Raw genomic sequence first — 16,022 nt, forward strand, 5'->3', positions numbered from 1 at the left:
TGGAGAAAACAGAAATAGGCTTTGCCCTCACTCAAGATGGCCACTTTCCGCCTTCGCTCTCGTTGGTAAATTGGCTCTTTCGGCTCCTGTTACTCGCCCCAGCTTTTCAATTGCCCGTAGTAGCCATGGCGGCCATGAGTCTATTGCAGCGGGCCTCGGTCACTGCAGTGGCCGCTCTCTCCGGCCGCCGGCTTGGCGCTCGACTTGGATTCGGGGGCTTCCTCACCCGTGGCTTTCCGAAGACTGTCGGTGGGTGCTAGCTTTGGGAAAAGCGCGCTCAGGGGATGTGGGATGAGAGATGAAGAGCTCCTCCGGAGTGACCTTGGTGGGGTCTGGAAGGAGCTGGGAGAAATTGCGGGCTTGGGGCTTGAGAGGAGAGATGGAGCGTGGGCTTTGTGCGGAGGTCGAGGGTTTTCCTGAGGTAATCAGATCGATCGTGTTTAAATCATTAATTAGCATTTGTCAAACACTTTACCACTCAGCCATCCCAGTTGGTGCTAATTTGCGGATGAAGTTGAGGTTAAAAAGGCACAGACCAGAGACCTAGGTGTCTCAGGCACCGGATTCTCTCTGTACATTCCACCCTAGGTTCTAGTCCCACAAGGTTGTAAGTCATGTTGCCCAGGAGCTCACTGATGTTAGTAGGCAGGTGGAGAGGCTCAGTGTTAACTCCTTCAGTAGGCACAGTGCCTACACCATACTTTTAGGGGTCCCTGCAAATGTTTTCTCTTTCTTTTAAAACCAGGAGGAAGAAAAAAAACAAAAACAAAAACAACCTGTAATGTTAATGAATGTGTGGCAAGGAATCCAGCCTGGATTGTATTCGTTTTATATCAACGGAGTCATAAAATAGTAATTTTTAATATCTTCTTACAGTGGAAGGGGCCCATGAAGGAAAAATCCCTAGGTCCAGGAAAGTCATAATGCAGTCATGCCAGGGTTATTTGAAGCTTCTTGGAGACTGTATTGACTTCTAGGAGAGTGAATAATTATAATAGCAAAGTCTCAGATGCATTGTATTCAATCTAATTCTTTCAAAGACTCTGCGAAGTAAGTACAATGTTACTATCCCCATTTTACTAATGTAGGGACTGTGACTCCGTTATTACAAAAATAATGCACTAGAGCACCAAATGTAATATTTATTGAACACCTATGTGCCATGTACCATCCTAAGATCTTCAAGATATTAATTCATTTAATCCTCTTGATCAAAAATATACTATAAGCTGTCTGCCCTGTGCAATACAAGAAGGTAGAGAGGAAGTGTACTCGAAAGCCAAAAAGATCTCCAACCTCGAAATATCTTTCTCTACCCCTTTTTTCTTCTCCCAATTTAATTTGAATTATGTCACTTCACATACAGACTTGTCACAGAAATGATGGAAACAACTAGTGGAATTCAAGGATTTCCAGCAGGAATTTGAACCTGTTTAAAAAAAAAAAAAAAAAAAACTACATGTGCTAACATTTCTTGATAAAATCCCTTTGTAAGCCATTTCTGATTACAAATATCCTCCTCTTCGAATACTCCCTGGAGATAGTATTTATTCATGTCTTGCTGGAGATAAACTCAGGTGAAAACCTCACTCCCAGATCCCTTTTATACGTTATTCCCCCTTTCTTGGAGTTCTGGAAGGATCAATACCAATAATCTATACCCTTTCCACTGGGACCAGGGAAGGATCTAATAGCTATATTAGAGTCTGTGTTTCAGCCTGATACCTGCTTTCAAAGGTATTTTGCAGGTGGTTTCATTTGTCACTGTGGAATGAAAGGTTTTAATCCGTTATGTTATTGCTTATGTCTGCCCCTATGAGACTGTAAGACCCAGGAGCAGAAAACCTTGTTTTGTTTTCTCTGGAGCTAGACTGCCTACATTCAAATCCTGGCTCCAGAGTTAGTAGCTATGTGACCTTGGGTCATCATATCTTGGAAGCTAAATGGAAAGTACTTAATTGCTTGGAACCTGTGTTTCTTTATCTTTAAAAAAGAAGATGTTTATTACAAGTGTGCTTATATTCTGTTGACAGGGAAATAAATCTAATCTCTTTACTATTGACAAGTATTTATAATCCTGAAATATATTTCTGCATAAGTTAGCATCTTTCTAGAATGTCATTTTGAAAGGTGCTTGTCTCTTACCATAAGAACTGTTAGAAAAAAAAAAAAAAAAAGAGGATGATAATTTTAACCTGCCTCATAAGGTAGTTGTGAAGAGTGACTGGGAAAATCGACAGCACCTAGATTTAGAAGCATTGGTTTACTAACAGGCCCTGTGGCCACCCCTTTCTTATACATGTAGTACTGACATGTTATCTTCATTCGCCGTCCTTGAAAACTTTTCTCAGGAAATAAGCAGATACAAGTGTTCTATTTAAATTATTTATTAAGTGTCTAATATCAAGGAATTATAGAAATGAGTTTAAGTTCTTCCCTCAGCTGCAGTAGCTTTAATATGAAGACTGATGTGTGCACATTATGGTTTAAAAAAACTGAGAAGAAATATTTAAATGATTACATAAACAAAGTGATATGGAGTTAATTCAGATGTAGAAGATGGGGCATTTTAAGTGGATTCTGGATAGTTTTAACAGCTGCCATTGGCAGAAGAATAGAGGATGTATTTTCTGATATATCTGAATATGGGGGGTCTTGAGATAGGTAGATGTTGAAAGAAAAGGCTTAAGAAAGGGAACTTGGGACCAAGTTGGGGGAGTGGAGGACTGAATACAAAACCAAAGTATCTTAACTGTTTTGTAGGCTGCAGAGAGTGTTTTAGCAGGAGACCAAATCAGTAGCGTGTTTTGGGAAGATGCTTCTGAATTTGGATGGCTTATAAGGGGGTGTTGGTTACTTAAGCCAGTGAGGTAAAGAGAGCAGGAAAGAAAAGTTGAATCTCAGAATCAAGAGGCCTTGACAATTGATGAATGAGGGGTAGGTGCAAGGAAGATGAATGAGTTTTTTAGCCTGGGTAATTGAGTTGGTGGAGTCATTAACTGGGAATAGTCTGAGAATGAAGGAAAGAAAATGGCTAGTTTTTGATTGTTGTCTTAGAGACACAAAACCTACGTTATCTTATTTGATCTTCACAAATATCACAGTTGTCAAAAACCATGTAAGCAGTATTCACCCTAATATTTTTAGATTGTAAGCAGGTGGCCTGACTACATCAACAACAAATCATGAAGGCTCAGAATGTTTGAGAAGAGTTTAGTGCTATGAAATATACTTTAGAACAGTTAACAATAATAATAATAACAGTAATAAAATAATAATAGTTATTTAGCACATTTAATGACATGAATAACTTGTTTAACAGTAAAGGTAATTATATGGAAAGCAAGCAAGCAGTTCACTTTCCTAACTGCATTAATATTGCTAGAATACAGCCAGACCAAGCATTCTTCCATAGTTTTTTTATGTTACATTTTTTTTATCTGTTAGTGGTGTTATGCATAATCAGTTGTCCCTAAAACCAGGTAGAGTTTAATCCATGTCTTTCTCTCTGGGTAGTGTGTGTGTGTTTGCCTGCCTGCCTGCCTGCCCAGTTGAAAGGGAAAGTTGGGAGTACACTGTCTCTTCTGAGTAGATTTACTTTCAGAGAGTGAGGAAGGATCCCAACTGACATTTAATTTACTTAAGAAATGTAAATTCCAGCGTATTTATGGAGCATCCACTATGTGGCAGACACTAAAAGGTACTGGGGATACAGTACTGAATAATGCAGTCCTTGACCTCATGGACTTCAACAAAATAATCAGGCTTAGTGTGTATTGCTCTAAAAGAACTAACCAAATGATATCACGGAGGATAAGTAGGAGGCCAGCTTTGGATAGGGTAGTCAGAGAAGACCTCTTCGAGGAGGTTACATTTGAACTTGGTCCTGAAGGATGGAGGTGCGGCGGTAACTGTTCAAAGAGCCTGGGGAAAAGCTTTTCGGCAAAGAGTGCAAAAACTTGAAGTCTAGAAAGAGTTCTTGGAGTTGGAAGGAAATCATTGAGACTGATAAGTTGGAAAGGTATGCCTTTTTGTTCTAAGACAGGCCATGTGTTCTGATTCTTTGAGGAAAAGGACCTTAGATATCCTCTAGGCCAACCTGTAGAATATCCTTTTTACATCCCACTGTTGACATTTGAATAATTCCAAAAAGAGGACTGGAGAGGCAGTCCAATTTTATTTTGAACCACTAAAATGGTTAGAAACTTCTTCCTGTATTAAGCTGAAAATTACTCCTGGTTCCTCCTTTCAGGTCAGCACAGAATAGTGTGACCCTTTGTTATGGGATAGCCCTTCACCTGTTTAAAGACACTTCTCTGCTTTCTACCCAGACTTCTTTTTTGTAGGCCAATCAGTTACATTTCTTTAAGCTTCAGTATATCAATTTCCAGGTTGTTTGCCATACTGGTTGCTTAAGTTGGGGTATGCTCCAGATTGTTCGTCTAAAACAGTATACTCTGGGATGGACACACTTCTGCAGGTGTAATTAGGAGATGGAGGTGGGGGGGCGCCTGGGTGGCGCAGTCGGTTAAGCGTCCGACTTCAGCCAGGTCACGATCTCGCGATCGGCGAGTTCGAGCCCCGCGTCAGGCGCTGGGCTGATGGCTCAGAGCCTGGAGCCTGTTTCCGATTCTGTGTCTCCCTCTCTCTCTGCCCCTCCCCCGTTCATGCTCTGTCTCTCTCTGTCCCAAAAAAATAAATAAACGTTGAAAAAAAAAATTTAAAAAAAGGAGATGGAGGTGGGTGTTCCTCCTGTTTTGACCCTACACTTCTCGTACAGAAGATTAGGATTGAATTGTCTTTGACTTTCTTGGTAACCATATCACACCAATGACTCTGCTTAAGTCTGTGAGCAACTTTTGGGAGGTCCAATCAGGACTTTCCAATTCTTATATTTAATCCTTTTAGATTTACCCTTTTATACATGTGTGTGAGGACTTTTGGGGATCCTATTTCATCATTAGTGTAGTAGCCATCCTTGTAGCAGTAGCTTTGTGTCATCAGGAATGCCATTTTCACCTCATCCAGGCCATTTGTAGAAATCTCAACTTCTCAGAGCTTTGGATGGAGCCTTTTGGCAGGTTGTTGGATTAAGTAATCAGCACCTTTTGGGTATAATCGATCAGTTACCCATTATAAATTCATCTAATTTGCTACTTCTCTCACCTTTTAATGCCCCTTCCTCATACCCCCCATCTCCACCATCCTGTCTATACAGGAACCTTACTTCCGGGCCTGTTTTTTTCTGACATTGCATCCTGTTTCTTTCCTTTGTTGGAAAGAATAGCCTAGCACAGGGCCTACACATAGTAGAATAGAATTAATGAGTGGTTTGTACTATTAACCAGCTCTTTTTTTTGCATCTAGTCCACAAAGAATTCCAATGTACCTTTCAAATGATTTTCTGAAATATATAATCACTTTGCCACATTCTCTTGTTATTTTAGAAACTTTAGTAGTGTGAATTGTACACAGTAAATGCATGCCAGCTTCGAATTCTCTTGTGAATTAACTTTCTAAATTCATTGCAAGCTACTATAGGTAATACCAAAATTAAGAATATAGTTCCTACCTTCAAGACATTTATATTTCAGTGGAAGCGGTGAAAGCAAGTATGCATATCACTAGAATATACAACAGTTCAGAAGTAGGAGACATCTCATGTGATTGGGAATAATGTTGGTTTTTGGAGGTTAAAATGTCATCTGGGCCTAATAATATCAGGAGAGGGAAAGGCATTCCAGACATTTAAGCTTGAACAAAGGATACAAATCTTTGTGACCTCTATTATAACTAAAATTACTTTAATGGGGAATTAGTTTTGTATTCTGCAGTGACTCCCATGGGAAATTTTTTTGAATACACTTTCATACAGCAGAAACCATAATCTCAGTTTCCCAGTAACAGTGAGATCCTTTCCTGCTTTCAGCACAAGGGCTTAGAGTGCCTGCAGTGATCCTTCCAGGCATCCAAGAAAGGGAAATCATGTAGGAATAAGCTTAGGGGTGAAATTTTGCCTCAGTTTATCTCCAGTGAGGCTTGACTGCATACTGTCCAAGGGAGAATTTGAAAAGGAGAATATTCACAACCAGAAATGGCTTACAAGGGTGCCTGGGTGACTCAGTCAGTTCAGTGTCCGACTCTTGATTTCAGCTCAGGTCATGATCCCAGGGTTGTGGGTTCGAGCTGCATTGGGCTCTGCACTGAGCATGGAGCCTGCTTAGGATTCTCTCTCTCTTTTTCTCCCTCTCTCTCTTTCTCTCTTTTCCTCTGCTCATGCTCTCTCTCTCTCTCTCTCTCTCTCAAATAAAATTGAAGAAAAGAAAGAAAGAAATGGCTTACAGACCGATTTTATCAAGATATGTTAGAGTATTTACTTTTAACAAGTTCAAGTTCCTGCTGGAGATATGTGGAATAAATATCTTTCCATCTATTTTGCTGCAAATCCCTGATGTATATTTCCTCATCATATGAAGTGACACAATTTATTTATTTTATAGCATTAGCAGATATTTATTGCAGAGATAAACAAAGATAATTAGCCCACCAAGAGTATCTAACCTCCCTGCCTGCTCTGGAAACAAATTTAGACAATTATTTAGATATCTCTTTAAAGCTGAATAAAAATGAAGAGAGCTAGTGTTTACAATAGTACATTAGTGTTTGTTGAAAGATACCCTATCTGCCCTGCCTTTAGTACTCAAATAAGTATGTATTTTTTGTCTTAATTCATATTAAACATTTATGAACATACATTTTCTTATAACCTGATTTTATGTCAGAATAGAACAGTATACGTTTATGAGCCTTGTATATGTAACAGGGTAATTTAATATTGCCAGCTCCTGTGCGACACAGTGGAGATCATGGGAAAAGACTGTTTATCATCAAACCTTCTGGATTCTATGACAGGCGTTTTTTGAGTTTAATGGTGAGTCAAAAATTTTGCTAAACTAAACTCTTTATATACAAATAGGAAATTTTTTTTTTTTGGCCTATTTAGAAAATAAGCATCTTTCATTTCGTAAAAGGTGTTGTTTCATAAATTCACATTTCTTTTTTAAAAGATAATTGAGATTTTGTACTGTAATGTCTGATTTGTTACTGAATTTCTTTTTAAATTAGTGAGCTTTTCGTTCTTCATAAAAAAGGATTCGTATGTATTAGAGGTAAAAAATGAGCCATTCCTTTATTCTCAAGATTGTGGGGTTTTGAAATGTAATCTGTGTTCACTGTGCATGCATGTGTGCATGCACACACCCACACACATACACTAAAGTCTATAAGTTATTAAACTTTGCAAATGGATTCATTTGGGGATAATTATTTATATTATTAAAATATTCTTTAAAATACCAAGGAACTCATTGAAAGACTTCCTTAAAGTAACTACATTATTTTGGACTACAATTTTTTATTTCTATATTGTTCAGGAACATTGATTTCAGAGGATGAAGTGGGGTACCAGCTATATATTTGTATCTCAAGGCTCTTTAAGGAAAAGTAGAGGCCTGGCAGATAGAAGATTGTCTGGATGCTGCCCTCTAGACCTCTTGTTCGCCCATTGTGCTCAATGCCCCTCTTCACTCTCCTGGGTGAGCTCCCACTTTTCTTGTCATGACCAACTCAAACTCTACAGTGGGTAACAACCCCCAGATGTTTTTGCACTTCCCATCTTAATACAAAAATTTCTCAACTTTTATTACATCGCCTTAACCAAAAATGGGAAAATCACTTAAACATATATTGTATTACCCTTTTACAATTAATCCTTACTTTTTCTTTCATTTTTGCTTCCAAATATAGGCATCTAAAAGTTAGAGCAAAAGAAAATCTCAGAAATAAATACTTTGGTACCACATCTCCAATATGGCAAATTTATTTGACAGGCAATGGAAGGAAATCCAAAATTGAAGACAGTTTAAGAGTGGGGAAAGAAAGTTAGGTAATGGTTATGTTACGTGAAAACTATTTTTTAATCTCAACAGAAATTCTACATTTTGTTGACTGGGATTCCAGTAGCAATTGGCATAACTCTGGTGAATATATTCATTGGTAAGTACCTCTCCAACCAAACTGGTAAATTTTTAAAACCCATGTACATTAATAACAGAAGGAAATTATGAATGTTATAAGAAAATATTATTTAAATAATAAACATGAGATTTTATTTTACAGTAACCAGATCTCAATCTGCAACAGGGTACAATGTTGTTTTTTTAAAGATTTTTTTTCCCTTCAAGAACCTTGAAGGTCACCAACTCTGTACAGAGGCCACAAATGGCTTCAGAAAGCCTTGTTTTCCTCCTTCTTGTTATTTCTCCAAACCAGCTTTGACAAGTCTGAATAAAAAAAAAAAAAAAAAAAAAAATAGAGATAGAGGTGGAAGAGAGGCTAAAGGATGGAAGAATTTTTTTATGCATCTTGGAACATGTAAAATTATAATCTAAAAAAGAATGAAACTGTGAATGACAGTGCAAATTAGATTTTCATGGGAAACTCTGCCCAAACTACTTCTAACATCTTGACTCCTAAAATATTTTGTCTAGTAGTGGTAGGGAAAACCAGAGGGAATAATGTGTCTTTTATTATATTTTGTTACGTTGTATAAAAACAATGTGAAACTCTCCTATCATGCCTTAGACAATAGACAATGCCTTACAAGTAGAAGACATCTAAAAAATATCTAATGAATGAAATGATTTTATTTATTTTTTTTTAATTTTTTTTTTTAACGTTTTTTTATTTTTGGGACAGAGAGAGACAGAGCATGAACGGGGGAGGGGCAGAGAGAGAGGGAGACACAGAATCGGAAGCAGGCTCCAGGCTCTGAGCCATCAGCCCAGAGCCCGACGCGGGGCTCGAACTCACGGACCGCGAGACCGTGACCTGAGCTGAAGTCGGACGCTTAACCGACTGAGCCACCCAGGCGCCCCATGAATGAAATGATTTTAAACCACATTAAAGTTAATCTAAAATACAGGTGACCCTTGAACGACGTGGTGGTATCAACCCCTTGCTCAGTCAGAGATCCACATATAAGTTTTTGACTCCCCTAAAACTTAACTACTGGTTGCCTATTGTTGACCAGAAACCTTACTGATAACATAAACAGTTGGTTAACACATACTTTGTGTATTTTTTATATTATACAAAGCATTCTTTGTATAAAGTGATAAAGAATTCTTGTGATAAAGTTAGCTAGAGAAAAGACAGTGTTATTAAAAAAATGATAAAGAAGGGCGCTTGGGTAGCTCAGTTGGTTAAGCGTCCAACTCTTGATTTCAGCTCTAGTTATCATCTCATGGTTCGAGTTCAAGCTTCATATCGGGCTCTGTGCTGAGTTGCAGAGCCTGCTTGGGATTCTCTGTCTCCCCCTCTCTCTGCTCCTCCCCTGCTCCCACACTCTCCTCTCAAATAAATAAACTTTAAAAAAAAAAAGAGAAAATACAGTACTGTACTGTAAAAAAATCCACGTGTAAGTGACCCCATGCCATTCAAAACCATGTTGTTCAAGGGTCAACTGTATTTGATATCTTCATTAGTACAGAGCTTTCTTTAAAACCACAAGAGGTTGGTTTCTTAAATAGTGGAAAAGTAATATTACAAACTGCTGATACTAATTGTACATCACTATTTTCTCTTATTAGGTGAGGCTGAGTTAGCAGAAATTCCAGAAGGCTATATCCCAGAACACTGGGAATACTTCAAGGTTGGTATAGGCCATTGAAAGTTACTTTCCATTAGGTGTCTTGTCAGTGTACTGATTAATGTCTCAATTTAGCAATTATGATATATTCAATTTTTGGTGTGAGGGAGATGACACATTTTGTGCTCACTTTTTACAAGCAACTTGTTTTGGTCATTTGTTTTATTGCTTTACGCTGTATGGTTTTTTAAAGAATGACTCTGCAGTGTGTTCTCATCCTAGCATATTAACCATCAGAACATATCCTAAGTTCAATGCCATAGGAAAGATTTTACCAATACTAATAATGCTTAGCTATTCTTTATCAAGCACCTACTGTGTAGCAGGGGCTGTGGTAGTGTTTTGTAAATATTACCGTGTTGCATGTGAAATGTGCTATTATTATCCCCAATTCAGAGGTGAGGAGACTGAGGCATAAAAGAGGAGAAGTGACCTGTCCAAAAGGTAGGGCCAGTATTTGAACCTACGCAGGCTTGATCTGAGAGCCTGCACTGTCCTTTTAGCACACTGTCCCTGCTACTAAAACAGCAGCGTCGGGCTGCTACGAAAGCAGCATCAGGTTCTGCACTGACGGTGTGGGGCCTGCTTGGGAATCTCTAAAGTTAATTCTGTTACGTGTCTTTATAAGTGTTGTGGTGAGATGGCCTTGAGTAGAGTATATTCTGTCATGTTTTATTATCTGACTGAACTATATTTCAGAAAAATATATCATTAATATAGCATTATTATATCTTAAGGCAAGCCATACAAATAGTTTATCTGTGCTGAGAGAAGGAGCTTCAGTTTTTCATCACCAAACCCTGGGTTTAGCTCCTAAATTAGCCACTTAAGATCCTCAGTGTAGTATAATGGCAAAACGCACAGATTTTGGAGTCAGACAGACCCAGTTTGCATCCAGATCCTGGCACTTAGTAACTGTATAACTTTGCAAAATTTGCTCATCTATAAAATGGGGACAAAAATAATATCCATCTAATGGGCTAAAGTAATTTAAAAAATATATAAAGTAGTTAGCATTTAGTTAGTATTATTGATTTACCTGAGATGGGCGTTTTTTTAATGTTAAATATAATTTATTATCAGATTGGTTTCCATACAACACCCAGTGTTCATCTCAACAGGTGTCCTTCTCAATGCCCAAGAGATGGCCATTTTGAAGAATAGTAAACTGAAAAAGCAAAGTAGTGTTCAGAAAATAATAAACGAATTTTCTCTTGTAGCATCCTATCTCAAGATGGATTGCCCGAACTTTCTTTGATAGTCCCGAAAAGAATTATGAAAAAACAATGGCTATCCTTCGAATTGAAGCTGAAAAGGCTGATTTACGGTAAAAAAGGGGAGGGGGGCAGGAAAGAAATTCCTTCCTTAGTATTGTAAGCCATAAGAAAAAAAATTAAGCTGTTTCAACACTTTAGGATGCTCCATGTAAAACAATGAAGATGGGGATGGATCTGGCCTGTTTAGAGTGGAGTTTATGAGTTGGAAACTGAGACTGTTGGTTGATAATATCTGTCAGAGTAAAAGGAATTCTTTTTAAAATATCTCACTCTTGGGGCGCCTGGGTGGCGCAGTCGGTTAAGCGTCCGACTTCAGCCAGGTCACGATCTCGCGGTCCGTGAGTTCGAGCCCCGCGTCGGGCTCTGGGCTGATGGCTCGGAGCCTGGAGCCTGTTTCCGATTCTGTGTCTCCCTCTCTCTCTGCCCCTCCCCCGTTCATGCTCTGTCTCTCTCTGTCCCAAAAATAAATAAATGTTTAAAAAAAAAAAAAATATCTCACTCTTTTGGGGCGCCTGGGTGGCTCAGTCGGTTGAGCGTCCGACTTTGGCTCAGCTCTCATGATCTCACAGTTCATGGGTTTGAGCCCCACATTGGGCTCTGTGCTGACAGCTCAGAGCCTGGAGCCTGCTTCGGATTCTGTGTCTCCCTCTCTCTCTGCACCCAGCCCGACCCCCGCCCCCTGCCCTGGGCTTACTCTCTCTCACTCTGTCTCTCAAAAAAAGACACTAAAAAAAATTTTTTTTTTTTAATTCTTACTCTTTTAAATGCAGGGAAGCCCTCTCCTCCATCTATGCCCCACCTCCCTCAATTTCCTTTCCTCCTCTACCTAGTCTCATCCTTAAAAGTGACTATTTAATTATTTCTTGTATATGTCCCTAGAAGAAAATTTATGCCTTAAAAATATATTTTGTATATCATTGGAAAATATATTAACACAAATAGAATCCTCTTATAGACACCGCTCTGTACCTTGCCTTCATTTCACTTAAATAGATCTTGGTGATCTTTCTATAATAGTACGTACCCTGTTCATTTTAATGGCTGCATTATATATTTTACTGGTACCTTAATTTTTTTAACCAGTCCCTTGTTGGTACTTCGGTTCTTTATAAGTTTTTTGATAATATACATAGTGCTGTAGTCAATATCCTTCTACATAGACTTCTGCATATTTATTTAGTATATCTGGAATATAAATTTCCTAGCAGTGGCACTGATAAACCAAATGTTATACGTTTAGATTTTAGATAGATGTTGCCAAACACTTTCCCAAAACATTGTTTATCAGTTGTTTTTTCTGTCACCAATACATGATAATTTCTGCTTTCCATACCATTCCCTGTAAATGGAATTTATCAAGCCTAAACATTTTGCTGATAAGATAGTTGAAACATGTTATTTCATTATTTCAACTTTGTATTTTTTGTGTAAGGTTGAGTATTTTTTCACAAGTAAATCTACTAGCTGTATTTGCTTTCCCGTAAATGGCCTTTTTTTCTACTAATGTATACATTTAACTAAAATATCTTTTTGTTTGTGTTGCAAGTATGTTTTCCTGACCTGTCATTTGTGTTTTGATAGTGTAAAATTTTTTGCAGCCTAAGTGTTTTTATGTTTCAGGTTAACAGAAGTGTAGTAGTGGTAATGTGTTTCTGAACACTTACTATGTATCAGTGTTTTAATTACTTTATATATATTTACTCATTTAATTATTGTCAAGTTTGTCAGTCCTTTTCCTTAGCTTTTGGGATTTTGTGTCATGCATAGGTTTTTGATAGTAATTAAATAGGGAAATATTTAAGTCCAAATTATTATTTTTTTTAATGTTCACTCATGTTTCCTTTTGCTACTTTTAAATGTGATCCTGTCTGAGATTTATTTTAGTGTTTGTAGTGAGGTTTACATACAGTCATATGCATCCATTAAGTTCAGTGGGTTTTGACCAAGGAAAATAGCTGTGTAACCATCTCAATCACCTACTGAGCCTCTTTCTTGTGCCTTCAGTCATTCCCCATCCCCTACTCTTGGTCCCAGTCTACCACTGATCTGCTTTCTGTTATTCTCTTTTAAACTTAATAGTTTATAAAAATTGCTATGATAGTAAAAAATATATATATATATATATACATATATATATTTAAATGATTAAAAGAACTAGATATGTAATCATACATGTATATAGTTACCATATGGAATTGTTGTTATGTATTTAAGAGCATGGAACCAGCAGTATGGCTCATACTTAGTAACATTGGACTTTTTTGAACTTCAGACATACACCTTTGAGTTCCAATTAAAAGTTAGATCCTAGAATTCCTTAGACATATAGAGATTTTAAATAATTTCCAAACAAAGTAAAAACCAAAACAAAAGCGTGACTTCTACCCCCAAAGGAAAGATGCTGTTGTGAGGATGGAACAGGAGTACCTATGTTTTTTAAAAAGTATATGTTTAGGTGGGCGCCTGGGTGGCTCAGTTGGTTAAGCGTCGGATTCTTGATTTTGGCTCAGGTCATGATCTCATGGTTCATGGGTTTGAGCCCCACGTTGGGCTCTCCATGATAGCATCAGGCCTGCTTGGGATTCTCTCTTCCCCTCCTCTGCTCATGCTGTCTCTCTCAAAAATAAGTAAACATTAAAAAAATTTTTTTTAAGTATATGTATAGGTATTTGGAAAACTGAAGCATAAAAGAAAGATACAAAATAGAAAGGGACTGTCTCCCATAATTGTTTCTGCCTAAAGATAACTATTATTTTTTGCCCTCCACATTTTTTAATACTCTCTGCATGTGTATGAATACATATTAGTTTCTGTTTTTTAGTGAAATGGGAAGATGCTACACATACTCATTTTATACTTTGCATTTTTAATCTAACCCTATATGTATCATCTCTATTTACTATATACAGATTTTCTTCATTCTTTTTAACAGGTGCCTAGTAGTCTATTGTAAGGGTAAAACCAGTCCTTCTTATGAATATTTTAATATTTGCATTTTGGATAATTACATTCTAAAGAGTAGAAAAAAAGGATAATATGATATATAATCCTTAAAAAAAAAGAATACACTCTCTTACATACACAATACAAAGGTAGGTAGTCTCTCATAGGTAGGGTTAGCGAGCTGGTTAAGGTTAATAAAGTGCATTATTTAACTGTGATAAATTTCCAGTCAGATGAAAAACTTAATATGTAGTCTATAAAAATGGAAAGGAAAGGTTTCGTGGAAAGGGCCTGTTTCAAAAATATGTGGTCTCAAGAGGGTTTTCTAGAAGGCAAGAAGATAGGAGATGCATTACCACTATTCAAGTGAAAGTGATCCATCCAGATAAAGAGCTGGGACAAGAGGAAAGAATAGATTACCAATTCAAGTGATGTTTTAGTGATTAAAAACAGTATCTGTGGGCTAACTACATAAGCAAGATAATGAAAGTCAAAAATAAGCCCCAAATTTTTCTTATAGGTGCATATCAGATAAATGTATACACATGGATCTGTGGAGGTATATTAATACTTTACATACATACATACATAAATTTATTTATTTATTTAGAGAGAAAGAGAGTATGTGTGAGCATGGGAGGAGCAGAGGGAGAGAGAATTTGAAGAAGAATTTGAAGAATAGTCAGTTCAGAGTCTGATACGAGACTCGCTCCCCTGACCCTGGGATCATGACCTGAGCTGAAATCAAGAGTCAGATGCCCAAACGACTGAGTCACCCTGGTGTCCCTTACATAAAGTACTTTAGATAATACTTTACACAAAATCAAAAGACTCTCTTTATGGAGATAATTCATTAATTTTGCAGTTGGAAATGATGGAATCACAGTATTGCTGTTCTGTTTGTTACAGATTAAAGGAGCTAGAAGTCCGAAAGTTAATGCGTGCAAGAGGCGATGGTCCCTGGTATCAGTATCCAACCATTGACAAGGCGCTGATTGATCATTCTCCAAAAGCAACTCCTGACAACTAATCCTTTGTTTCTCTAAATACAAAATATATTCTCTTTAGGGGAAAATTAATTAATATATTCCGTATTTTTTGTTCACGTGATGAATAAAAGATCTTCCATTGCTTTTTTTCTCAGCATTGGTTGAGATTAAAATTTTGTGTGGGATTTTAATTTTTTTCAGTTTTATTGAGGCATAATTGGCAAAATTGCAAGACATTTGAAGTGTACATTATGATGATTTGGTATACACTGTGAAAGGCAGATTAAGACTTGATTTGTGGGTTTTGCTTCCTCTAAGGTTTATCATATAATAAAAAAAAACTTGGACAAATAGAAATTTACGAACTACTAATGGTGTAACTTTAAAAGTCTAATGTTTTAATTGTCTGATAATTAGAAATTAGAGAAGTCTAATTATGTTAAATATCAGGAAATCTAGTAGTTTGCATACATATCTGTATTGTAGATATCTAGATTATTCAAAGGTAATTCAGAATTTTAAAGTACGTATATTGAACTAACAATATAATGACACCTTTTTTTTTTTTTTCAGTATATGAAGTTTATTGTCAAATTGGTTTCCATACAACACCCAGTGCTCATCCCAAAAGGGGCCCTCCTCAATACCCATCACGCACCCTCCCCTCCCTCCCACCCCCCATCAACCCTCAGTTTGTTCTCAGTTTTTAAGAGTCTCTTATGCTTTGGCTCTCTCCCACTCTAACCTCTTTTTTTTTTTTTTCCTTCCCCTCCCCCATGGGTTTCTGTTAAGTTTCTCAGGATCCACATAAGAGTGAAACCATATGGTATCTGTCTTTCTCTGTATGGCTTATTTCTCTTAGCATAACACTCTCCAGTTCCATCCATGTTGCTACAAAGGGCCATATTTCATTCTTTCTCATTGCCACGTAGTACTCCATTGTGTATATAAACCACAATTTCTTTATCCATTCATCAGTTGATGGACATTTAGGCTCTTTCCATAATTTGGCTATTGTTGAGAGTGCTGCTATAAACATTGGGGTACAAGTGCCCCTATGCATCAGTACTCCTGTATCCCTTGGGTAAATTCCTAGCAGTGCTA

The 16,022-nt window shown here is 37.4% G+C and overlaps 1 protein-coding gene across 3 annotated transcripts; it reads left to right on the plus strand.

The window, feature by feature from the left end:
* Positions 1 to 30: 30 nt before the first annotated feature.
* On the plus strand, positions 31 to 15,091 carry NDUFB5 (NADH:ubiquinone oxidoreductase subunit B5). 3 transcript variants are annotated; one of them, XM_047874930.1, is made up of 6 exons: positions 43 to 249; positions 6,843 to 6,931; positions 7,989 to 8,055; positions 9,651 to 9,712; positions 10,930 to 11,036; positions 14,839 to 15,091. In XM_047874930.1, exons 1-6 carry the CDS (start codon positions 126 to 128, stop codon positions 14,957 to 14,959), a joined length of 570 nt encoding a protein of 189 aa, XP_047730886.1. In that variant the 5' UTR covers positions 43 to 125; the 3' UTR covers positions 14,960 to 15,091. The 3 variants fall into 3 exon arrangements, with proteins under 3 accessions (XP_047730888.1, XP_047730886.1, XP_047730887.1); XM_047874932.1 differs by lacking the exon at positions 10,930 to 11,036 and having other exon boundaries at positions 31 to 249; XM_047874931.1 differs by lacking the exons at positions 43 to 249; positions 6,843 to 6,931 and adding an exon at positions 7,437 to 7,595.
* Positions 15,092 to 16,022: the final 931 nt, after the last annotated feature.

Source organism: Prionailurus viverrinus, chromosome C2 (assembly GCF_022837055.1).
Source record: "Prionailurus viverrinus isolate Anna chromosome C2, UM_Priviv_1.0, whole genome shotgun sequence".
NCBI lineage: Eukaryota > Metazoa > Chordata > Mammalia > Carnivora > Felidae > Prionailurus > Prionailurus viverrinus.